We start from the raw sequence: 21,484 nt of genomic DNA, 5'->3' as shown, positions 1-21,484 counted from the left end.
TCAGCATCAATTTTGATACTCTCTTGTTCCAGAGATGTTGTTAACCTCTGCCCAGGAACAAAGCTGTTTTTTCCTCACAGACTGGTGTGTTTGGGGATGCATATACTATTCCTGTTACTATTTACTTTCCCAAAGGAGATGATATCTTACCCAGATGCTCCAATAGACTCCAAACCCACCCTTTCTTCACTTTATATAATAAAAGAATCATATCTATTTAAATAAAAGATACATTTGTGTATCTGCAGTTCCCTTTTCAGTGCACTCTCTAGTCTTAGGTCATAATCTGAAAAGCTGTCCATTAATCTCTTGCATTTCATCATTTGTTCTCCAAATTGCAAATCACAACACAGCACTATCTCCCTTTGGCAGGTGCTACTGGAAAAAGTTGCAGTTAATTTTTCCCACTTCCAAAGCCCAACTTTCTTTGGCTTTGAAAATCGTGATGAATCTCTGTATTGGGTGACTAATGTTTGTTTTTCTTTCTCTGGAGAAGTTCTGCAGCTCCAAACCTTGATTCTCTCTCCTCAGATTTACCCCAGTTGCTTTCCCCCGGTCTTTATCTCATTGCCATCATTTGTTCTCCTATTTAAATTAAGCAGACAAATTGCTTCACCGACTAAGAAAGGCGATGCACCATCACTAACAGAATCAAGAAAGAGTTCTCCCTCTGTCAATTTTCAATCAATCTCAGTCTCAGTCTTGGGATGAGATGCAATGGGCAGAAAATTGAACGTGTTCCACCTGAATGTGATGAAGAGCTTCTTTGCTGTGAGGGTGACTGAGAACTGGAACAGGCTTCCCGGAGGGATTATAGAGTCTTCTTCTCTGGAGATGGTCAAAAACCATCTGGACACAATCCGGTCAAAAACCATCTGGACACAATCCTGAGTTACATGCCCCAGAGAAGTCTGCTTGAGCAGGGAGGTTGGGCTGACTAGATGACCTCCAGTGGTCACTTCCAGCCTTCCATTCTGAGATTCTACATGAATGAGAGGACACAGGCAGTAAGACTGGTGGAGGAATAGGAAACTGGTTCTCCAAATTGCTTTTCTAAGATATATCAATAGATTATTCCCAACTATGTGTGGATCACCTTTGCTTTATGCATTTATCTCCCTGAGAAATAAACAGTAAATGTGTAAGAAAGTTCTTAGAATTAATCCAGAAGCCAAAATATCTAAATGTTTTGGTTATAAGAAGTTCTAAATATGCAAAATATTAATTATTTAATTAATGTGAAATTAACAAAGAGTTAATACATTTTTGCAAATCAGAAGTTACAGACAGATCTATCCCTCAGCTGTCAGTCCAAGTAGAAAAGGTCACTTTCTACAAAGATAATCTACATACTGGTTTGTCTATGTCTAATATGCATGACAGGTATTATCACATAATTATACTGAAATACACAGACAAGTCTCAAGAGCTGGACTTTGCTGATATCTGATTCCATTTCTTGTCTCCTTTCAGGGCAATCCTGAAACTCAGAAGATCTGCTTAGGGGAGTCATCTCTAATTGAAGAAGATTACAAAAGAAAAAGGGACCTGAAGGAATGGGCTGGAGGAGGTGGGGGTGGAGGAGGAGCAACCTACATCTTTAGAGTAAGTATTTCCTCTTTGCATCCTGCCTGAGCAGTGTCCAGCAGAGCTACTAGCTCTCACTGTCAGTCATGGCATATGATAAACAGTTCTTTTAAAAAAGATTATGAAAAATGATTCTTTCTCTTCTGCCTTTTTCTCCCTCTCCTCTTTCTGTCTCTCTATAGGTTTTGTCTTTTTAGTTGTTGATCTCTTTTTATATACTTGTTTGTATTTATCACCTTCATTAAGCTAGCTGAACTGGTTCCTCAGTCCTTAACAGCTCAGATGTGGGAATTACACCAGGATCCCACTTTAATACTGGCAGCAGTCTTTAAAAAATATGTCACAAAACCTTGACATTCAGTTAAACAGTTACTTTTGTACTCAGGAACATGATGTGAAATATTTTTGTAATGATTCTATGAGACAAGCAGTAGCATTACCCTGGCCTTATGCCAGTCTTCTTTGGGATGCTTTCATCATCTTTGATAAGTTTTATGAGTTGGCATATCAAGGAATGTGAAGTTTTTCTGATATTTGATGGGGGGTTTTCCAGCAGAAGGATGGCATTTTCGAACCTTTGCTCATCGCAGCAGGAGGAGGAGGAAAAGCCTACCTGAAGGCTCAGGACAACTCCCTGGATGATGTACCCCTGGAGCAATTTGAGAACAGCACTGCAGTACCTGGAGTCAGTGGGAGGACTGGGGCAGCAGGTGAGACACTAAAGCCACACCAGGTCTGAGTCACGTGGCTGAATACACCCATTGACCTGTAAGCATGAAGTGAAGGGCTTCTTTTTCAGTCTTTTGGTGTTTTTCGGTGGCAGTAGTTTTTAGAAATATGCTGCTAGTCTGTAAGGGATATCTTCTTATATGTTGTGTCACCAGATAAAAAGAGAATGCACAGGACAGCTGATGAGTGCTCCAGTAGAAGCCATTCCATAGAAGAGAGGAAGACCCCTCTCTTCTATGAACTGAACTGGGGAAAACGACATTTGAGGGACGGAGCCTGCTCCTTCACACTGTAACAATGGCCTTTGAAGAGAAGACATTTTCCCCTTACTCCCCTTAAACCCTAACAACAAAATTATATTATGGGAATTATACCAGAAATAGAACCTTATTTATAATTTTGTGATGGCTGTGCCTAGAATCCATTCCTAAGAGATAAAAATAATCTGGTGGTTGTCCATCTCCTGCTGTAGTAGGCTTACAGAGAGGCCAGTAAAGTGAGATATAGAAATCCAATTTATTTTTATTTCCCTGATAAACTCAGCATATTACATGGCTGACTGCCCTAACCAGTTATCCTGAAGGGGAGTGGTAGGCTCCTTATTTTCTTAACACCACAAGAAATTGGTGCTGAGGTGTCAGTTTATTCTGTACATACCACAGGCTGTGCATTAGATTTCCTGTTTGTTATTGCCCATGACAGCAAGGAGCTTGTCTGTATATTCTTTTAAACTTAAAGAAAAGTTTACCTTGAACTAGGCACTTAAGAAATTAATATGGACTCATCTCCCTCTCTCTGCAAAGCATCTCTCCTCGTGCTGCTCTTACCTGTTCTTATTTTCTTTTCTCACTCTCTGACTGAAGGTGGAGGTGGTGGCTGGCAAGATGAGAGTCTGCTTCCTCAGGCTGGGAAGTCCCTTCTGGAAGGTGGAGAAGGAGGTCAAGCTTGTCCCCAAGCCCTAGCCAAGCTCCAGTGGACCACCTCTGGTGGTTTTGGTGGAGGAGGAGGAGCTTGTACTTCTGGGGGAGGAGGCGGAGGGTACAGAGGTAAGCCTGCTGGGGTAAGAGTCATGGTGATTAATTTTGTGCCCTTCAGAGCCCCTGCAGGTCTCTTAGTGCAGAGGTGCATGACTGCAGGAGGTGAGGCACAGATACTTCAAGTTGAATGGTATGAAACCCACCCTCTCTCCACCATCTCTCCATAACTGGAGAAATCAAGGATAAAAGTGTTCTATGTGATTTAATATTTGGAAGGTGTGATGAATCACCCCTTCACCCATTTCCAAGTTACCCATGGAAAATATTCCATTTCTATTTTCTGTTCAGAACAAATACATTTTTACCTTGCTGAACTGAGAAACCTGCATTGGATGAAGTCACTTCACTAACATTGATACTGGCTGGGTCAAGTGAGGGTTTGACATTATACCATCCAATATCACAGGAAGGTTGCAGAGTGACCCCAGGTGATAATGGGAATGAATGCAACCTTTCAGAGACATCATATTTTTTGCAACATGCAGCACTGATCAGCTAGCCATACTCTTCTCTCCCCAGGGGGACATGCCTCTGAGAGTGATGATATCACAGCTGGTGGGCAGGATGGCATCTCTTTTGTGAACCCCATAGGAGAGATCTTCTTGCATCCCTTGGCAGGTACAATATGGTTCTTACTCTCACTTCTTTTCTTCCTCCTTTTTCCTTCTTCCTCTGTATTTCCTCTTTCTTCCTCCTTCTTCTCCTGTCTTTGTTCTTCTGTTCATTTCATTGAAATTTATTTCATACTGCAGGTCAGATCTTTAGCTGTGGTCATTTCTTTAAGTACTTTCATAGTGCTCTGGGACCTTTTTTCTGTCAATCTCTAAGCCAGGAGAGATACCAGATTCAACCACACATCCTCAGTCCCCAACTTTTTCAGGTCAATTCACTTCAAGGCCTCTCTGTTTGCTCAAGGGACCAAATATCTTCTTCCCTACTGATCCCCATCAGGCTTCTGACATGTCCACACTGTGTTGGACTATCTGCTCTCCTGCAGAGAAGGAGAGAAGTTGTAGGTACCTGCTGGGTTTTGTTCTGTTGGCTTTTTTACCTTACTGGAACAAGATAGGAAAAACTGAACTAAGCCCACCTGTTGTGTCTGATTCCTTGTTCAGCCATGGAGAGTCATGGTGAGGTGGAGGTTCAGATCTATCTTAACTGCAGCCACTGCCACTCAGACAACTGCAAGAGGGACCCTGACACCAACCTGCCAGTGTGCCAGTGTGAGATGGGGGCTGTGCTGGCCAACGACAATGTCACCTGCACCGGTAAGTTAAGAAGTTTTAGCCTCACTGGATCATATCTCTATTCTTTATATCATATCTCCTTCTGGCTTTTTTGATGTTCAGTTCCTGGGTTAGAGCTAGTGGATCCAGTGGACAAGGTGGTGTGAGAAATGTCAGTCAAACATAGGACTGAAAATTCCTGCTGACCTTTGCTTACATGCTGAGCTGCATCTCTGCCACCATCTCCAACATTCACATTTGGATTAGGCGGGAGGTAAAATATCTGTAAAGAGACATGGTGTGAATTTCCTGAATGGGCTCACTATCAGATATTTAAGCATAAATACCTCTCCAGGATAACGTACCACCTACTGCTGAGTTATTTAAGACACAAATTGCTTCCTTCCACAGCAGTTTCCCACTGTGCCTGTCAGCTGATGCCTTGTACTCACAGTTATTTCCTTTCACAGTGTCTTGGAGCTCCAAAAAATCAAGACTGTAGACATTTTCAACTTTTGAGTAGTGATGTTACCCATTTATAGAAAAATGAAGAATGGATAAGAAATATGTGGTTTATCAGTTTGTGTTCTATCTTCACAATGATTTAAAAATTATTTAAGTACTTTTTCAACCTTCAGGATTATAGAGGGATTTGCTGTAATTTTTATAAAATGCTCTGACCATGATCCCTGTACTGTTTTCATTCTTCCAGTGCCCCAGGGTCCTATACCAGAGGGACAGCTGTCTCTCCCCCTCCTCTTAGCTGTGGTGTCTGTGATTGTGGTGCTTGGAATGATCCTCACCTGTGGCAGCCTGTCCATCAGTAAGATACACTTACTTCTTATCACCCTTTGACCTGGCTTTTCCCAGCTAAATTAGACAAAAGGAGACCACCTGGCCACATGCCACTGCTTTCAGTACTTGGAGCCAAAGTGTTGTGGTCTCCCAAGGTGATTGGAGGAACAGGGAAAAAGAAGTGATAGGAAACATCACCACCCACAGTTAGACACAAGCATAGTCCCAAAGGGCAAGGACTGCTCTTCCCCACTAATTGCCACAGAACAATAGAGCTAGGGAAGCCTTCTTAGCAGGTGTTTCTGTAGCAGCCACTGCAACACTAGATGAAATCACAATCTGTAATTAAATATATAATTCATTCAAGGAGATGGTTTGCTTTTTTGGATTTGATGTCAGCAAGACATCTTGTGGAGCACTCTTCCTCAGCCAATGCACAAAGCAGCATAGGAAACCTAAGTTGTTCCCAGGTGATTAGGTGTTTGCAGGAATAACACTTTTTACATATCCGTTACTAAATCACTGAAGACTGTGAAGAAGAACATGATACAGCAAGCCAGAGACATTTCTGGACCATTTATAATTTTTGGATTGGTGTCATTCTGTTCAGTGTGGCCAGCATTATCTCTTCTGTCCATTTGTAGATCTTGTTTATGCATTTTTATTAATCTCTCCACCTCCAGTTTATCACCTGAAGAAGCAGCAGCTGGAGGGATCCAGAGCACGACTGCAGAGCCCGGAGTATAAACTGAGCAAAATCCGCACATCTGTCATCATGACCGATTACAACCCCAACTACTGCTTTGCAGGGAAAGCCGCCACTCTGAGCGAGCTGAAGGAGATCCCACGGAAAAACATCTCTCTGCTTCGGTGAGAAAACAAGGCCCATCTCTCTTGCTGACTGCAAAGCACTCAGTCCAAGTCAGCCAAAATACAACAGATGTGATACTAGCTATGTTCTTTAAGATAATTTGATTCCATGAAGTTCTCAAGCAGAAGTGTAAGATTGTGAGTCTCCTGTTCCATGTTCCCACACAAAGGTATTTCACCTCTACTGTGATTGTGGTTTTATTGCACTTGCCTCCTGGCAGCAGCTCCCTTTCAAATCTATAGCAGTATGTCTATTTCAGCATTTCCAATCACAAGGAAATTTCCTGTCACAAAGAGATACACGCTAAGTTGCTCTTCATCGTCCAGATGATACTGATCAAAGTTATATAAGCTTTAGAAGGAACAATTTGATCATTCTTATGTCTTATACAATCTCCTGAAGACATCAGTCTGCAGCCACCTTATTCTATTGCTCTCCATTTTTCTTGTCTTTCTTTTGCCACAGTTGGTGATAGATCCTAGGATTGAGCAGGCCTATTTTTTGTTCAGAACCATCAAGGTTCCAACCTCCCTTTTTTAATGATAGCGACAGAAAATATTGATAAGCCATTTTCAGAAGTTTTGAGTTGTATTGGACTGGATGAAAAGAAGAGCTTGGCCAGCTCTTGGATCCAAGGACATATAACATCTGTTACCCCTTTTCTTTTCTTGCAGGGCACTAGGACATGGTGCATTTGGTGAGGTTTATGAGGGAACTGTGGTAGGCATTGCAGGGGACCCCAACCCTCTACAAGTGGCTATCAAGGTCAGTACCCACAAATTTCTTCTACAGCAATAATTACCCATAAGAGCCATGTTATCCCTATTCCAGCTGGAAATGCATGTGTATCACATGTATAATGACATATGCATATGTGTGATGCAGGCTTGGACACATTGCTGCATCCAGACATTATCAGCTTTGATGAGTGCTTTCTCACAGGTTTTTCCACACAATGTACTTAAAAATCTGTGTTGTTTCTCAATTACTTCCCTTCATATTGAGAGTAGTGCTTTTCTACTGTATATGAAATTTTCAGGTAGTTTTTTGATATTGCACAGTGTTAAGGATGCTGTTGTGAATACATATTGTGATTTCACAATAATTTCTCTGTCATTAATGGCAAGAGACAATAGGCTGGTTTTCTCAGAAATGACTGCTGTTGCATCAGGATTTGTCAATTACTCAGCCCCAAAGTTAACGATGCTCATATTCTGCTTCTGTTATTTTATAAGCCTGTGACTCAGAGAAACAAATCTACTTCTATGAGTTCAGCTCAAGTACATAGCCTTCATTAATTAAAGAAAGTTCTACTATTATTCATCCTGGCTTTCATGTCATGAACTTCCCTGTGTCACTGTACAAACGTGGGTGAAAACCCAGGACACTAATAAGCAGTTGGAACTGCCCAGCCCATTTTCACTATTCAGACTGGAAGAAGCACCAGAGCACAGTGGTAAGCAGAAGGAGATCAGCATGTCATTCATTTGTGGTAATCCAGTTCATCTGTATCAGCAGAAGATGTCCAAATCTGCTGGCAGGAAAGAAAGCTACAGGGGCATGTGACACAAGAATTTAAATCAAGTGGCTGTGTGTGTCATATGGCATGCAAGCATGTGCTGCAATGTGGACACAAAGAAAAGGGAGAATAAATAACAGCTTGTCATTTAAAAAACCTTCCTAGGTCTGTATGTCCCCATCTGATATTTTTCTTGATGTGTACCTGAAGATATTTTTGCTCCAGAATTGTGCATATAGTTCAATTCACACACACACAAAAAATTTTCGAGTAGGTCATTGTTTCCTGTCCTGACTTTAACTAGCAAATGGGTCACATGCAGTGCAATAAACTCGGCACTGAAAGGATGAGCCCCTACTCTTAGGTGCCTGAGGTGATTTATATGTTACATGCTCATTCTTTTATTTTCTTTTTTTTTCCCTTTTATCTCTGGTGGTCACACAAATGTTCTCAATTCTTTGGTGGAATGGCCCTCACTGCCTCAACAGACCCTGCCAGAAGTCTGCTCTGAGCAGGATGAGATGGATTTCCTGATGGAAGCATTGATTATCAGGTATAGTTTAAGGGGCTTTTTTACTGATAGTGGGCAGGGGGAAAAAGAGTAATGTAGGTAATCATAGAATCCTTTATTCCCTTGCCTGTGTTCAGAAAATAAATTCAGTCTTATTTTTCACCAGATGGCATTTAGTAGCATATAAGGTACTACTTGTTTATCTCAAACAAGATAACTGAGGTTCTTTTGTTGCCTGTTTCTGGTGCTTTAATGCCAGTAGGCAACTTGGCTGCACACAGCAGAGGGATGGAGAAGAGAATCAGAAGGTCAAGAAAGCTCATGGATGAGATAAAAACAGTTTAATAGGTAAAGCAAAATCTGTGTGAGCAAGCCAAGCAGCGCTGAAGAATTCCTTCCCTATTTCCCGTGAGCAGGCATGTGTTCAGCCATCCCAGAAAAGCAGGACTCCATCATGCACAGCAGCTACTTGGGAAGACAAATGCCAAGCTCTGATTGACCCTTTCCCCTCCTCCTCCTTGCCTCAGCTTTTATAGCTGAGCATGACACCATACAGTATGGGATGTCCCTCAGGTCAGTTGGAGCCAGCTGTCCTGGCTGTGTCCTCTCACAACCTCTTGTCCTCACAGCCTTCTCACTGTGGGGGAGTTGTGTGTATGGGGAAAACCTTAATGCTGTGTAAGCACGGCTCAGCAGCAGCTAAAATATCAATCTGTTATCAGCACTGTTTTGATCACAAATACAAAATGTAGCACCATATGAGCTACTGTGAGGAAAATTAACTCTATCCCACCCAAAAATCATTACAATTTAACAAAAACTTTGGTTGATCGGTTCTGCTGATCCTGTTCAAAGGAGTAAGAAAGTGCAACATTTTTGTACAAACATTCTGCATTTGATTTGATGTATTTGCAAGCTTGACAGAACATTTATAAGGTCCTATGTGCATGACCCTCTGACAGTGAAATATAAGATCTCTAAAATCTTGGAAAATATAACAGACAGCCATTCCTCTTATCACCTGTACTTTAGGTATTCCAGCCTTAGAATTTACTTCATTAACAGAAATCCATAATCTGAAAACAATAGTAGGATCATGGATGACTTCAAAATAGTAGCATAGTCAAGGTTAATTGTAAGTACTTCGAATTTATAGATTTTGAATTTGTGCAATGTGAAGTTCCTCTTCTCATTGTCTGGCCCAGCTTATAATTAGATGCTGGTTTTCTGCTATTAAAGCATGAATCTCATGACATAGTGCCACTCCCCACAGTCTGAAAGAAATGTGGTAGCTGAACAGGAGATAACACTGATGTATGTTTTTTTAAAGAGCAATTTTAATCAATTAAGGAGTGCCTTGATTCACTTAGTAGCACGACTCTTTCTCTTCCCCAACTTCCTTTCTATTTTTAGTTCATTTATTATCCAGGTAATAATTTTCTAAGGGAAGATGCTGCTGTCTAATGACTGAGTCTTACTGTGCTTTGTGACAAGCTCAGCTTCCTTTTATAAAAAGCAGAATCACAAAAGCAGCTGCTGCAGTAGGTATTAGCTGAGTCCCTCCGGCAGACTAAACACTGAGTCCCTAGTCCCAAACTAGACAGCGCTATGTCTAAAATAACCAACACTGAATTTAAATTCCTTCTAGCCAGGACTTTGTATCACAAATGCCAATGAAATTTGCATGCTTAACTTTCTTATCCCTCTCGTGTCACTCTCATCTTTCAGTGTGTTCATTAAATTCTTTCTTCACAGACAGAAGACTCTGCTTTGCTTTTAGCTTTTTATACCTTCTGTTGAAGACTTTTCATGGGCAAAGCCAGGCATAACCCTGTTCTTGGGGCTGTCATGACCAGAGAGGCATTTTGATATGGCTGAAGATTTTTTTGTAACCGCATCAGGATTTGCTTCAGTCCAGATTGTCAAATATCAAGTCAGAATGAGAATGGATGGATGTTGGCCAGGTACTAATGCTGTGTTTCTCTTCCATGTGCTGTGACCTTGGCTTTCAGTAAGTTCAATCACCAAAACATTGTGCAGTGCATCGGTGTCAGCCTACAGACACTGCCTCGCTTCATTCTGCTGGAGCTCATGGCTGGAGGAGACATGAAGAGCTTCCTTCGGCAGAACCGACCTAGGATGGTGAGAGAGCTTCCATGTGAGGCTGTGGTTGATTTTAGTATGACTACTTTTACATTTTTATCAACTGGATAAAGACACTGAAGCCAAGCTAGGCTGTGTGTGTGTCCCAGCTCCCACAGACTTCTGGATACTTGTGTTGGTTTGCTTGATGCAAGCAGGTGTCAGTGAGACAAAAACCAAGCAGGGCAAGAAACTCCAATAATTGAGGAGGTAAAATCCTGTCCTGCCATTGTAGACTTCACTGACAATTAGACTATAAATAATTGGTCTTCTTTTTTTCAATACCTGCTTTGTTTTCCATGTACTGTGATGGCACGTGAGGAGCTGAAGTTATAATCAGAATTCATAGCACTAAGTCCTCAGCAGGTGTGCGTCGGCACCATATGGAGAAGTACAAATTTATACCAGTTGAAGAGCTGAGCCTAATTTATTTGATATATCTCAGACTTTGATTAGCAGTGTAGTAATTTATCTTCACCCTTCCTGAGAGCAATAAAGAAGTTCCTAAAGAAAAAATGACAAAAATTTCCCTATGGAGAATGATGTAAAGGGGGTGAAAATAAGCAGGGCTCCTGGAAAAAGTTTTCTTTATTGTTCTTAGGGAAGTGTAGATGGTGAAGGGTTAGTACCAGTCCTGGAGTCCTGTAGTAAAGCATTCCTTTTTTGCATACAGCTCCTGAGGGTAATCACTGTTCTTCTACCAGGTACAGATAAGCTGATGAATGCTGATGTTGGTGTAAAGATGTGCACTTGTGCATTTTTACTCTCTCTCACTCTCTCTTGTTCATGCACTAATTTCTGTTGATAATTTATTGACTCACTCTTTAAAAGTGGGTGCTTTTATATTCTCTTCTGTCTCACCTTTTAAACCTGCTTGTCTATTGACTTCACACAACACAGCAGGGAGTAGTTCTCTCCCAGCCCCTTTAACTGGCTATTCACACCAGGCCATAAGTCTCTTGCCAGATTGCACTCATGTATGGTGCTCAAGAGAGGCGAAATCTCCGGAAAGTTTTTGGGATTAAACAAGAGTTTACTCATTTTCTAATTCTTTGCTTTGACCTACTTTATGTTCCTCTTTGCTCCTGACTCATTTAACCCTTCCCCCATCCTGTATGTATATCTCTCCCTTTCCCTTCTTCTGTCCTTCTCTGATTATACCCTGCCTGAATGACATTCTTCTACTTCACTCTCCTCCCCTTACCATTTCGTGTCCTTTTCCAGAATCAGCCATCCACACTAACAATGCAGGACCTGCTGAATATAGCCAGGGATATTGCCTGTGGCTGTAAATATCTGGAAGAGAATCATTTCATCCACAGGTGAGGAGAAACAGTCTCTTCTGATCTGTCTCAAGGTGCATCAGGCTCATACACTTTCTATTGGCAGTGGATTAGACAGGACTAATCTCCACAGGGGAGACAGATTATTTCCTCTGCCACTGCAGGCTTGTGCTTAGATGACCAAGTGGATCTCCCTGGGTTTTTTTAGGAGTTAGGCTCTGCACTGCTCTTTGCAGTCCTGAAGGGAGGGCAGTGGTCTGTTCCAAGTGAGAGGGTTTAAGTACTAGTTTTTGAGTGCCTGCAACGTAGAGACAGTTGAAATTAGCCCTGTAGTCCACTAGATGGTAGTGTCACTCAGTGTTGGGTGAGAAGACAATAAGCTATTTCTTTCCTTTATCGTCTCCCTATCTTGACTTAAATGCTTTCCCTATCCCACCAGCACAGGACAGTCCATAATATTTGAGGCAAAGGCTAGAGAAGGGTAGAGCAAGGGTGACAGGAGATAAAAACACATCTCAGGCTTTCTTCCCAGCTCAGTGTCTGACCTGCTTGCATGGTTTTAGTAAGCCCATATTTGTTTCTTCAAATTCCTTTTTCCTCATTTGTTGGGCAAAAAATGTTGATATAGCATGCTTCAAATAAGACAAAATTATTATAGAAGGGATAAAGGTTACAGTTACCCTTTTAAAAATTCTGGTTGTGTATTGAAATCCTTCAGTTTTATTTAGAATTATTTCAGCTCATAATGTTCCTAGGCATAGTGGGCAACTGGCTTCCTTACTGTGAATTGCATGCTGTGTTCAGTGCTTGTGTGTAAAGGAGAAGAGAGCCCTTGCACACCAGAGGGTCACAGAGGCTCTAACCAAACCAAGGTGCAGCCTGGAGATGTGCAGGCAGGCAATTGGGCTCACCCACATGTGCAGCACATGTGGGGCTGCACAGCACAGAGCTAGGAAACACTGGGCAGGGGCTGGAGAAATCCAGGGAAACAATGGCAAGCAGCCATTGGAGCAAAAAGCCAGGAGGTTGAGATATGGAAATATGTTATAGGGCTTTATGATTAGAACATCTGAAACAGATTTCTACTGTTTATATTGCAACAATAAGGAAGTTCTTGTGGAAAAGGGTTAGAGATTTCTGTTGTTAAAAAAGAGCAGTAAGAATGTGCAAAAGGTTGTGGCTCTTAGATCTCTTGGATCAGTATTCTAATTGGAAACCTCTGAGTTAATCACTACAGCATTCTATTTTAGAATCCTTACTGTAATAGTAGCAGCAGTGTGTGACTTTAAAAAAACAAACCTCTGAGTCAATCTTTGCGCTGTTAGATCTCTAATATAAGCAACCTGGGAATGGCTTCATTTTGTCTTAGCCAACAATCCCATAAATCTGAACACAAGGAATTTCCCTCAGGTTTTGTATTAGTATTTGTTAGTGATGTCAGCATTGCTTAGAGTGGGTTGGGAAATGAAGAAGGCTTTCATTACAGATATTAGGAATCCTAGGGGTAGTGTAGTGGGGTTGTAGAGAGGCTTCTACAGGGCAGGAATTGTCATCTAGGAGTCACAGATGATAATAGAAGAGAAAGTTGAACCTGACTTCCAAATCCTCAGAGATTTTTCAAGGCTGGCAATGGAAATAAACATATGAGTTTTCAAGGAGCTTATTTTTCTTGGCAGTTAACAGGACCCTCACAGTAATATGATTCTAATTACCTTCTTTTCAGAATGCATATTTAAAATGAACAGTAATATTTTAGCCTTGGCCATGAAGGAATCACTTCCATTTCTCACAAGCAAAACTTGCACCCAGCTAACAGCTGCTTCCACATGGAGCTTTGACTGATTCCATGGGAGATATCCAGAAGTAACAAAGCAACAGATTACCAAATCTGGTTCTACATAACTTTTCAAGCAGTTTGCTAAGACTGTCTAATATCATCACATCTTTAAGTGATGAGGACGCTGCTGAGATGTCACTCTTTAAGAAAAATAGAGCAAGAAAGAAATCTGTCATAATGTGGTTGAAGCAAAAGAGGTTAGGTCTGCTCCTCTTCTGATACAGATGCTGTTTTCTGCCTTAGTGAAAAAGGTGTGAATGGGGAAAGCTTGGCAGATGCTGGGTAGAAGATATAATTCAAATACAGTTTAAGAATTGTGGTTAACAAAAATGATAATGTAACTGGAATTCTTTCATATTTTAACAGGGCTCTTCACATTTGTTTAAAGATTACTCAAGTAAGATTTGCAGGACTGGATCTATTACTTTTTTTATTCCTTGAACTACTTAAGAATTTAGAATTATAATTAATTTTAATTTTTTTTAAGAGATATAGCTGCAAGGAATTGCCTTTTGACCTGTACTGGAGCAGGACGAATAGCCAAAATTGGTGACTTTGGAATGGCCAGGGATATTTACAGGTAAGTGAAGGGCAATTTCAGTTCTGTGGGTAACTCAGTAATCTGTATAATTTTGACAGGTTTGAATTGTTTCATGATATGTGAAGCAGTGGATTCATCCATTAGAGGTCTGATTTTGATGAGCAGCTAACTAACTTGTGTTAACAGACTGTAAATTAACAGATCTACGCTTATGAACCAATTCACTTCAACTGTGGTCCCAGGAAACTACAAACACTTGTGGACACTAAACCAAGCATAGGAAAATTTATTAGGCAATTGATCATAAACAATCTTAAATTAAAATTAAAAAAAACCCAGCAACCATACTTATCACTTCATGATGTCAAGAAGACTTGCTGCACCAACACCCTGCGCAAAGCATTGGCAAGTTTGATGCCTTCAGCTGTGCACAAGAACATCCTCTGTTTCCATCTCAGTTGCAAAGAGGATATAAAATGCTGCTTCAATGCACTGTTGTGTTGATGACTTTTCCTTTTTCTCACTTGGCCCCCACTGTTACTTGCAATCCCAGCTGCTGTTACTGTGGTGATAAGATCTTTTCTGTATCGAAGCCCGTTCAGGCTGTGTGACATTCTCTGTGTGTTTCATCTTTCCCAGAGCAAGTTACTACCGCAAGGGAGGAAGAGCCATGCTTCCTGTCAAGTGGATGCCACCAGAAGCTTTTCTAGAGGGCATTTTCACCTCCAAGACTGATACCTGGTAATAAATGTCTTTTAATCACTTCTGCTACTCACTGAAAAGCATCAAAAAATGTACTGCTCAAGGAACAAAAGTGTGCTCAGCAGTAACCCTAAAGTAAGAATTTCCCAGAAAAAGATGAGAAGTCTTCCCATTGCATTCAGTCGAAGTATGGCTAAAGAATCCAGAATAAGAATTTAAATGTTGAATGCAAATAGAGATCATAAAAATTTGCTATTCATGAAAGTAGGATATTACAAAAAGCCAATCAAGAAGTAAAAGGAAAAAGCAGATTAGATTCTCAGGAAGTCTCAGTTAAAAATCCAGATAAATATCATCAAATGCTTCCGTCAGCCTTCAGAAACTTCCAGTTTCCATCAGTGACAGGGTCTTCTTATATCTCTTGTAAATTACTCTCTCTGTACCACCCAGGATTACTTTTTTGTATATTTTTTCTTGTTGCCTATAAAATGACAGCAGGTTTAATCAGAAGTCCTTGCTGGTTGCTGAGGAAACAATATTTATATACTGATTTCTCATGCGACTTGATCTTTCTTTAAAATAAGCACCCCCTCAACAGTAGCACATTCATGCACAGGTGCTGGGGTATGGAAGCTTTCCAGTTGCTTAAGAACACTTCTTTCTCTGTACAGCAGATCCTTCAATATGCTGTACTGAGGCATTCCCTCAGATGCCACACTGACCCAGTTTCCTGAAGTTGTTAGCGATGCCGGAAGACAAGGATTGCTTATCAGCGCCTAGTTGTGAGCAGCCAGCACTAAATATTTTGAAGGAAAGTGCTACAGTTCCTGTAATAGGCTATTATAAGTAACATGCATATACTGGAAATTTGACCTTTGTAGCAAAAAGTGACTGAAAATTCTGACCTTACTGAAGTCCTGGCAGAACTCTCTTGACTTCAATGAGACTAAGTCATACATAATTCCTAGTGACACTGGCTATCTGACCTGCGGATGTAAAAAACGCACAGCCATATCAGAAATGCTGCTGCCTTTCAGTTTCACTGGATGTCTCTCCTTTGATTTTATACTTGAGCATCTTGCTCTGAAACAGTGATTTAGGAAACATTTGAAGGTCCCTGTCTGACCATCTAGGAGCCATTCCAGAAGTCACATTTGCATCTCTTGAGCTGAGTAGAGGCTCCTTCACAGCTACACCCCCCACACTCACAGTCAGACCAGGTTTCCTTACCAGCTCGGCCCCAGGTTTCCCATAGCAGGGCCCCAGAGGTCAGGATACTTAAAATAATTTAATCAAGACGCAGTAACAAAAGAACGACTTGAGCTCCTTCCTCTGAGGAGGGGCCCCCCCAAAGAAAGGAAGCCCCGGGCTTTTATACCCTCACTCACTCTCTAAATGTGCCAAAGTCTGGAGTCATTGGCTCCTGCTGTGTCTCTGAGTGTCCGGTCACCTGGCAATGCCACAGGTCCTCGCCTCTTGTTTTGCATAGGGTAGGTGCCAGGTCACAGCCTCCTGCCTTGGGCTTCTGCCACCCAGAGCTCAACCTGCAGGCAAATTACCAGCACCAAATGTATTCCTCAATACAAAAATCTCCAGTTTTCCCAACTAAGGCAAGAAATATCCATGCCAGATCTAACAGTTCTTTTTAGTTAGACCATAGAAGTTTATTTGAAACCTCTGCAAAACTTGTTTTGGAGCTTGAGCAAAGGTTTTGATTGATTGGGGGCCTTCTTATGTAAACATTGACTCATTATCACACTAATTGCATATTACTGTAATTGGATTGCAGCTTTGAAAGGTCATTGCTGTGGTGCTGCCTACATAGCTACAAGCTAGGTTTTGTGGAGCATAGATGAAATCTGACTGGTATTTTTGGCTGGTTTCTGACACAGGTCCTTTGGAGTGCTGCTTTGGGAGATTTTCTCTCTAGGCTACATGCCCTACCCTTGCAAAACCAATCAGGAAGTGCTGGAATTTGTCACCAGTGGAGGAAGAATGGATCCACCAAAAAACTGTCCGGGGCCAGTGTAAGTATTTCCTTACTCTCACAAGCCAAGGTGTAGTACATGTCAAAAATGTGGACAAAGACACCTCTACTCAGGGGATAGTGATTGCCCTCTGTGTTAGGTGGGTATTGTTAAATATGTCTTGAGCTACTGCCTCTTGTATACATGTTAGAGCAATACAGGATTTGCTTTAAATAGCAGCTCCCCAGTCAGGCAGGATCCAGGGATATAGAAATGGTAGATCCACTTTTGCACTCCTCCTTTGAGCCATGTACCAAGTCTGATCCCTTGGACCCTTGACCACTTTATTCTGAATAATCTTGATTAATCTTTTTTTTTTTTTTACTTTAAGGTACCGGATCATGACACAATGCTGGCAGCACAGTCCAGAGTATCGGCCAAACTTCTCAACCATCCTGGAAAGGATCAAGTATTGCACCCAGGTACTGGTCTTTGGTATCCAGGTGGATGATAATCCTTTGAAGGTCAGCTATTCAAAGACATTAGCTTTAGACCCTAAGGCAAGTGAAAGGTCCTCGCAGACTGACATAATTACATTACTAGTGAGATAACGAATAATGTGGTGCTGTTGGCTCTTTTCCAGTGTTCATCCTCACTCTGGCATCTTCCACCCAGCCACAATGAGCATATACTGTGCAAATGGATGCTTTTAGCTCTCAGCTTGTTCAATTGCAAAACATCCTTCATTTTGTCATGGAAAGGTATTTAGATCTCTCTCAAGGTCCATATTCTGACCTTGCCTAATATTGCTCAAAAGCCACAGCTGAATAGTTATGGAGTGGAGAGGGGGAATGAAATGGCACAGTGAGTTCACTATCCAGTAACATTTAACAGCTCCAGGTCTGGATCCAACCTCTCAAAAGAGAAATTTTATACTACAGCTTAGTCACTTATTTAAATGAAGCACAGTCTCTTCTCAAAGGAGACATGCAAGTCTCAACAGCATGTGATGTCCAGATGGAACATAGCACCTTGTTTGATATGCAGGAGTATTGCCCAAACCTGTGACAGTCACCCTGAAGATGTAACAGACTCTTGTCTCTCTTTTTCAGGACCCTGATGTGATCAACACTGAGCTGCCCATGGAGTGTAGCCCTGCACCAGAGGACGAAGGGAGTATGGTCATGCGCCCAAACATTTCCAGTGGGATAGTGCCACTGCTGGTAAGCCCTTCTCTCACCCCTCAGACAACACCTAAGACACTGGGATCCCACCATGCTGGGCACAAACTTGTACAATGTCCACAAGAGCTACTGGTGGAGAACCTGAGCAACCGGACTGCCCGAGGGCCCAGCCTGCCGTGCCTCAGTGATTTCAACAGTGGGTCGTGGTTCCAGCAGACCTCAAACCAGAAGCTGGAGCCCAGCAACCCATCCGCCCACAGACTTAAAAACAAAACAAAAAATCTTTGGAATCCAACATATGGATCATGGGTGCTAGAGAATATCTGTCACTTCAGCCCCAGCTCCAAGCTCAAAGCAAATCCAGAGCGAGAAGATTCAGGCTTTGATGGGAATTGCAGTTCTCCTAGCTCTCGTGCATCTCCAGCATCTCCAAGTCAAAGTAACTACCCTCATCTGGATATCAGTGGGATTGAACTGGTGAAACTCCAGACTTTCCCTTGTGGCAATGTAAATTATGCTTATGATGACCTATGCTATAGTGCCGAGCACCAGCCATCAGCCTTGGCAGATGTCAGAGCAGCTGTGCTAAGGAGCTCCAGTCTTCACAGAGATGAAAAGCCTTTTTGTAAAAAAGAGAAAACATCAAGAGAGAGAGACTCTGGTCTGTCTTTGTCAGATGACCTGAGTGTTACTCCAGTATAGTAGAAATGGTTCTTCCAAAGATCAGGGAATGTGTGTGTCTGGAAGGACTGCTTCCTGTTTCACTAACTTCCTCCACTTTAGCTCGATTAAATGAGTGAAGTTTCAACATCAGCAGTGTTCTGCTTCCTCTGTCTACCTGCTGGATCCTACATTGCTAAAGGCACTTGCATTTCTATCTCTGTCCTTCAAATGCATTCCACTGAACCAGCTTAGAAGTAGAGAACAATGGCATTGTTTGTCTGATTCAGAATATGGTTCCTAAGGAAAGAACTCCTTTTCAATCTGCTCAGGTGAAAAGAAATGGACCTACCATCCAGCTGAAGTACTTGTCTGGAAATAATGGCCAACACAGGTTGTGCTTCTTTCTGAACCAAGAATCTAAAAACATGTGCTGTGCCAGCAGCAACCAACTTGCAAAGGCTACTACGTTCCTGAGAGCTTTTTACAGTCCTGGTGAATTACTAATGCTTATGCACTATAAGGGAAGTAAAAAAGAGTAGCAGCCACATTTGCATCTGTTTTATTAGTAGACCTTGTGGAAGCTATTGCTCAAATTGGAAGCAGTAGGAAAAATGAAAAAAAAAAAAATCAGGCTCCTCTGAGCATGGGCTTTGTAAACAAGCAATGAAGAGGAAAACATTTACCATTAAAAAAGCAGTAGCTGGTGGAGCTCATAATATTCCTTTGAGTAGTGGAGGAAATGTGCTGCTTGCCTCATGGTGTTGCTTTCCTCACAGCTCCTGGTGTCGAAGGGGCAGGTGGTTTTTCAAAGAAGGGTGAGCTGCATGGTGTGATGAGAAATGAACTTATCTTTTAATGGACTACTTAAAATGAATTTCATTTTGTAAGTACTTTGATATTCAGCATTAATTCTCTATGCTGTGTTGGTAAGAACTTAGCTGAGGTTCTTGGGTAACTATCTAGCATTTGGTATGATGGAGTTCTTGGTTTTAATACTCCAAGGTAGAAAGTAATGCAAAGGAGAAGAATAGTGAAAGGAAATCTAATGCAAACCCCACTTAGAGTGTTCTTTTTACAGGAAAGTAGAATATCTCAACCATTTGAGAAAGCTAAAGCCATGACTTGGCTTCACACAGCTGAGCAGGTAGCAATTGTTCCTTGCCTTGCAAGTGCAGACTTGTTTATAAAGGTAGTCATTTGTTTCCAAGACAGCTCATTTCTAAGGCTTTCTTGAGTTATTTAGGATCTAAATTCATGTTTACGGATTAAAGCTGCAAAATAAGGACACTGAAAAGGCAAGTAATTTGGATTAAGTCTGAACAGTCTTGGAAGCATTCTGTTCTTGTACCACTCCTGAATGCCACACCTACAGTGGCAAATTACATGCTGTCTTTGTGTGTAATCAAGCTGTGCAGTGAGATGCCAGTTGTAGACTTCTCCAGTTCCTTTCTGAGGCAAGAGGTTCTCTGGTATATCCTTTATGCTTAGTGATCAGCTGCATGTCAGTCTGAAGGTGCAGGCTAGCAGGTGATGGCTTGCTTAGACCAGACACTTCCTGTCCTTTACATCAGTCAGGGTGGACACTACTGAGCTGTGGTAAAGAAAATCACAGGGTGAAGGCATCTTCAGCACAGGTTTATGCTTCATTGGTCTGAATTTCTATCTCTTCCACGCTTTGTATAGTTTTAGGCCTTTGACTTTAGAATGGACAATTTTATACAATGTCAATTCAGAGCATACAAATACCTTAAGAGCAGGTGTCAACAGGATGGGAGCAGACTCATTTCAGTGATACCCAGCAACAGGACAAGGGACAACAGGCACAAACTGAAACATAGGACATTTTTCCTGAGTATGAGAAAAAACATGTATTTACTTGAGGGTGACAGAGCACTGAAAGAGGTAGCCCAGAGAGGCTGTGTAGTCTCCTGCTCTGGAGACACTCAAAATCCACCCAGACATGATCCTGTGCAACCTGCCGTAGGAGAACCTACTTGAGCAGGGAGGTTGGACTAGATGATCTTTGGAGGTCCCGTTTCACAGCAATCCTTCTATGATTTCCAGACATAAATGGTGATGATGGTCACCTCTCAGCAAAGACCCATATAATGTGGAAATAATTCTAAATCCATGGTGTTGTAAAATGATTGATGGTCAGAAGAGAGGGGTCCCTCTGTGTGGGGCAAATTTCAGTAGAAGTGTGGGGACTGATGGGTTTAGTGACCAAAGGAGATTAATGACTTTGCCTCACGCCCTTCTTCCCATTTCACCTTTGCTTTAGCTCTCTAGCTTCTCTCACGTTTAGTTCATTGCCTGTCCTGTCTTATATCCAGGAGTTGCTACAGCCCAGTTAGATGAGGCAGAAGAGCCCATTTAGCAGGAAACTTTCTCATTCTCTCCTCTTGCAAAGGCTAACATTTTTGATCATATTTCAGACTGGCCACCTCTGCACCATGCTAGCCAAAAATAAATGCATTTACTTCTAACTATTGAAATTCAATCAATTTGTCCTTACTTTTCAGATTGTATTGCTTTTATGGTTCATCCATTAGTAGGTTTTTTCCTCTCAAAAGATGACCTATCAAACTTTCCAGTAGTTGTGACTTGGTGCCAGCACCTTGGCCCCTTCCTCCCTGAATATGAGATAAGGCCACAGCAGAGTGCAGTGATCATGGTTCAGCTGCAGTGGAGGTGATGCCAGCTCACTCTTCAGCCCTCGTCTGTCCTGAGCAGAGCACAGGTGGTCAGGGACATGCTTTTGCAGGCCCCTTATGACTCTGCTTTCAATTCTCCTTAGCCATTAGCATGGGCTGGAAATTGGTGGCAATAGGAGTGAAATACTGGCTGGTTCAGAAGCCATGGGAAGTTAACTATACTACCTTCTCTTCCC

The 21,484-nt window shown here is 41.8% G+C and overlaps 1 protein-coding gene across 1 annotated transcript in view; it reads left to right on the top strand.

Moving 5' to 3' along the window:
- Nucleotides 1-19,558, top strand: part of LTK (leukocyte receptor tyrosine kinase) — a 50,385-nt gene extending 30,827 nt beyond the window's left edge. Inside the window, exons 14-29 of the mRNA XM_059474888.1 lie at nt 1,474-1,605; nt 2,141-2,297; nt 3,180-3,362; nt 3,873-3,971; nt 4,469-4,621; nt 5,292-5,402; nt 6,058-6,244; nt 6,920-7,010; nt 8,253-8,317; nt 10,288-10,417; nt 11,642-11,739; nt 14,025-14,117; nt 14,718-14,819; nt 16,673-16,807; nt 17,139-17,229; nt 17,860-19,558. Of these exons, the coding sequence (XP_059330871.1) occupies nt 1,474-1,605; nt 2,141-2,297; nt 3,180-3,362; nt 3,873-3,971; nt 4,469-4,621; nt 5,292-5,402; nt 6,058-6,244; nt 6,920-7,010; nt 8,253-8,317; nt 10,288-10,417; nt 11,642-11,739; nt 14,025-14,117; nt 14,718-14,819; nt 16,673-16,807; nt 17,139-17,229; nt 17,860-18,633 (2,601 nt within the window). The 3' untranslated portion in view covers nt 18,634-19,558. The remainder of the gene's footprint in view (nt 1-1,473; nt 1,606-2,140; nt 2,298-3,179; nt 3,363-3,872; nt 3,972-4,468; nt 4,622-5,291; nt 5,403-6,057; nt 6,245-6,919; nt 7,011-8,252; nt 8,318-10,287; nt 10,418-11,641; nt 11,740-14,024; nt 14,118-14,717; nt 14,820-16,672; nt 16,808-17,138; nt 17,230-17,859) is intronic.
- The last annotated feature ends 1,926 nt before the right edge of the window (nt 19,559-21,484 follow it).

Source organism: Ammospiza nelsoni, chromosome 6, assembly GCF_027579445.1.
Source record: "Ammospiza nelsoni isolate bAmmNel1 chromosome 6, bAmmNel1.pri, whole genome shotgun sequence".
In the NCBI taxonomy this organism is placed as follows: domain Eukaryota; kingdom Metazoa; phylum Chordata; class Aves; order Passeriformes; family Passerellidae; genus Ammospiza; species Ammospiza nelsoni.
The sequence above is the reverse complement of the archived record's forward strand: the minus strand, read 5'-3'. Positions and strand labels throughout refer to the sequence as shown.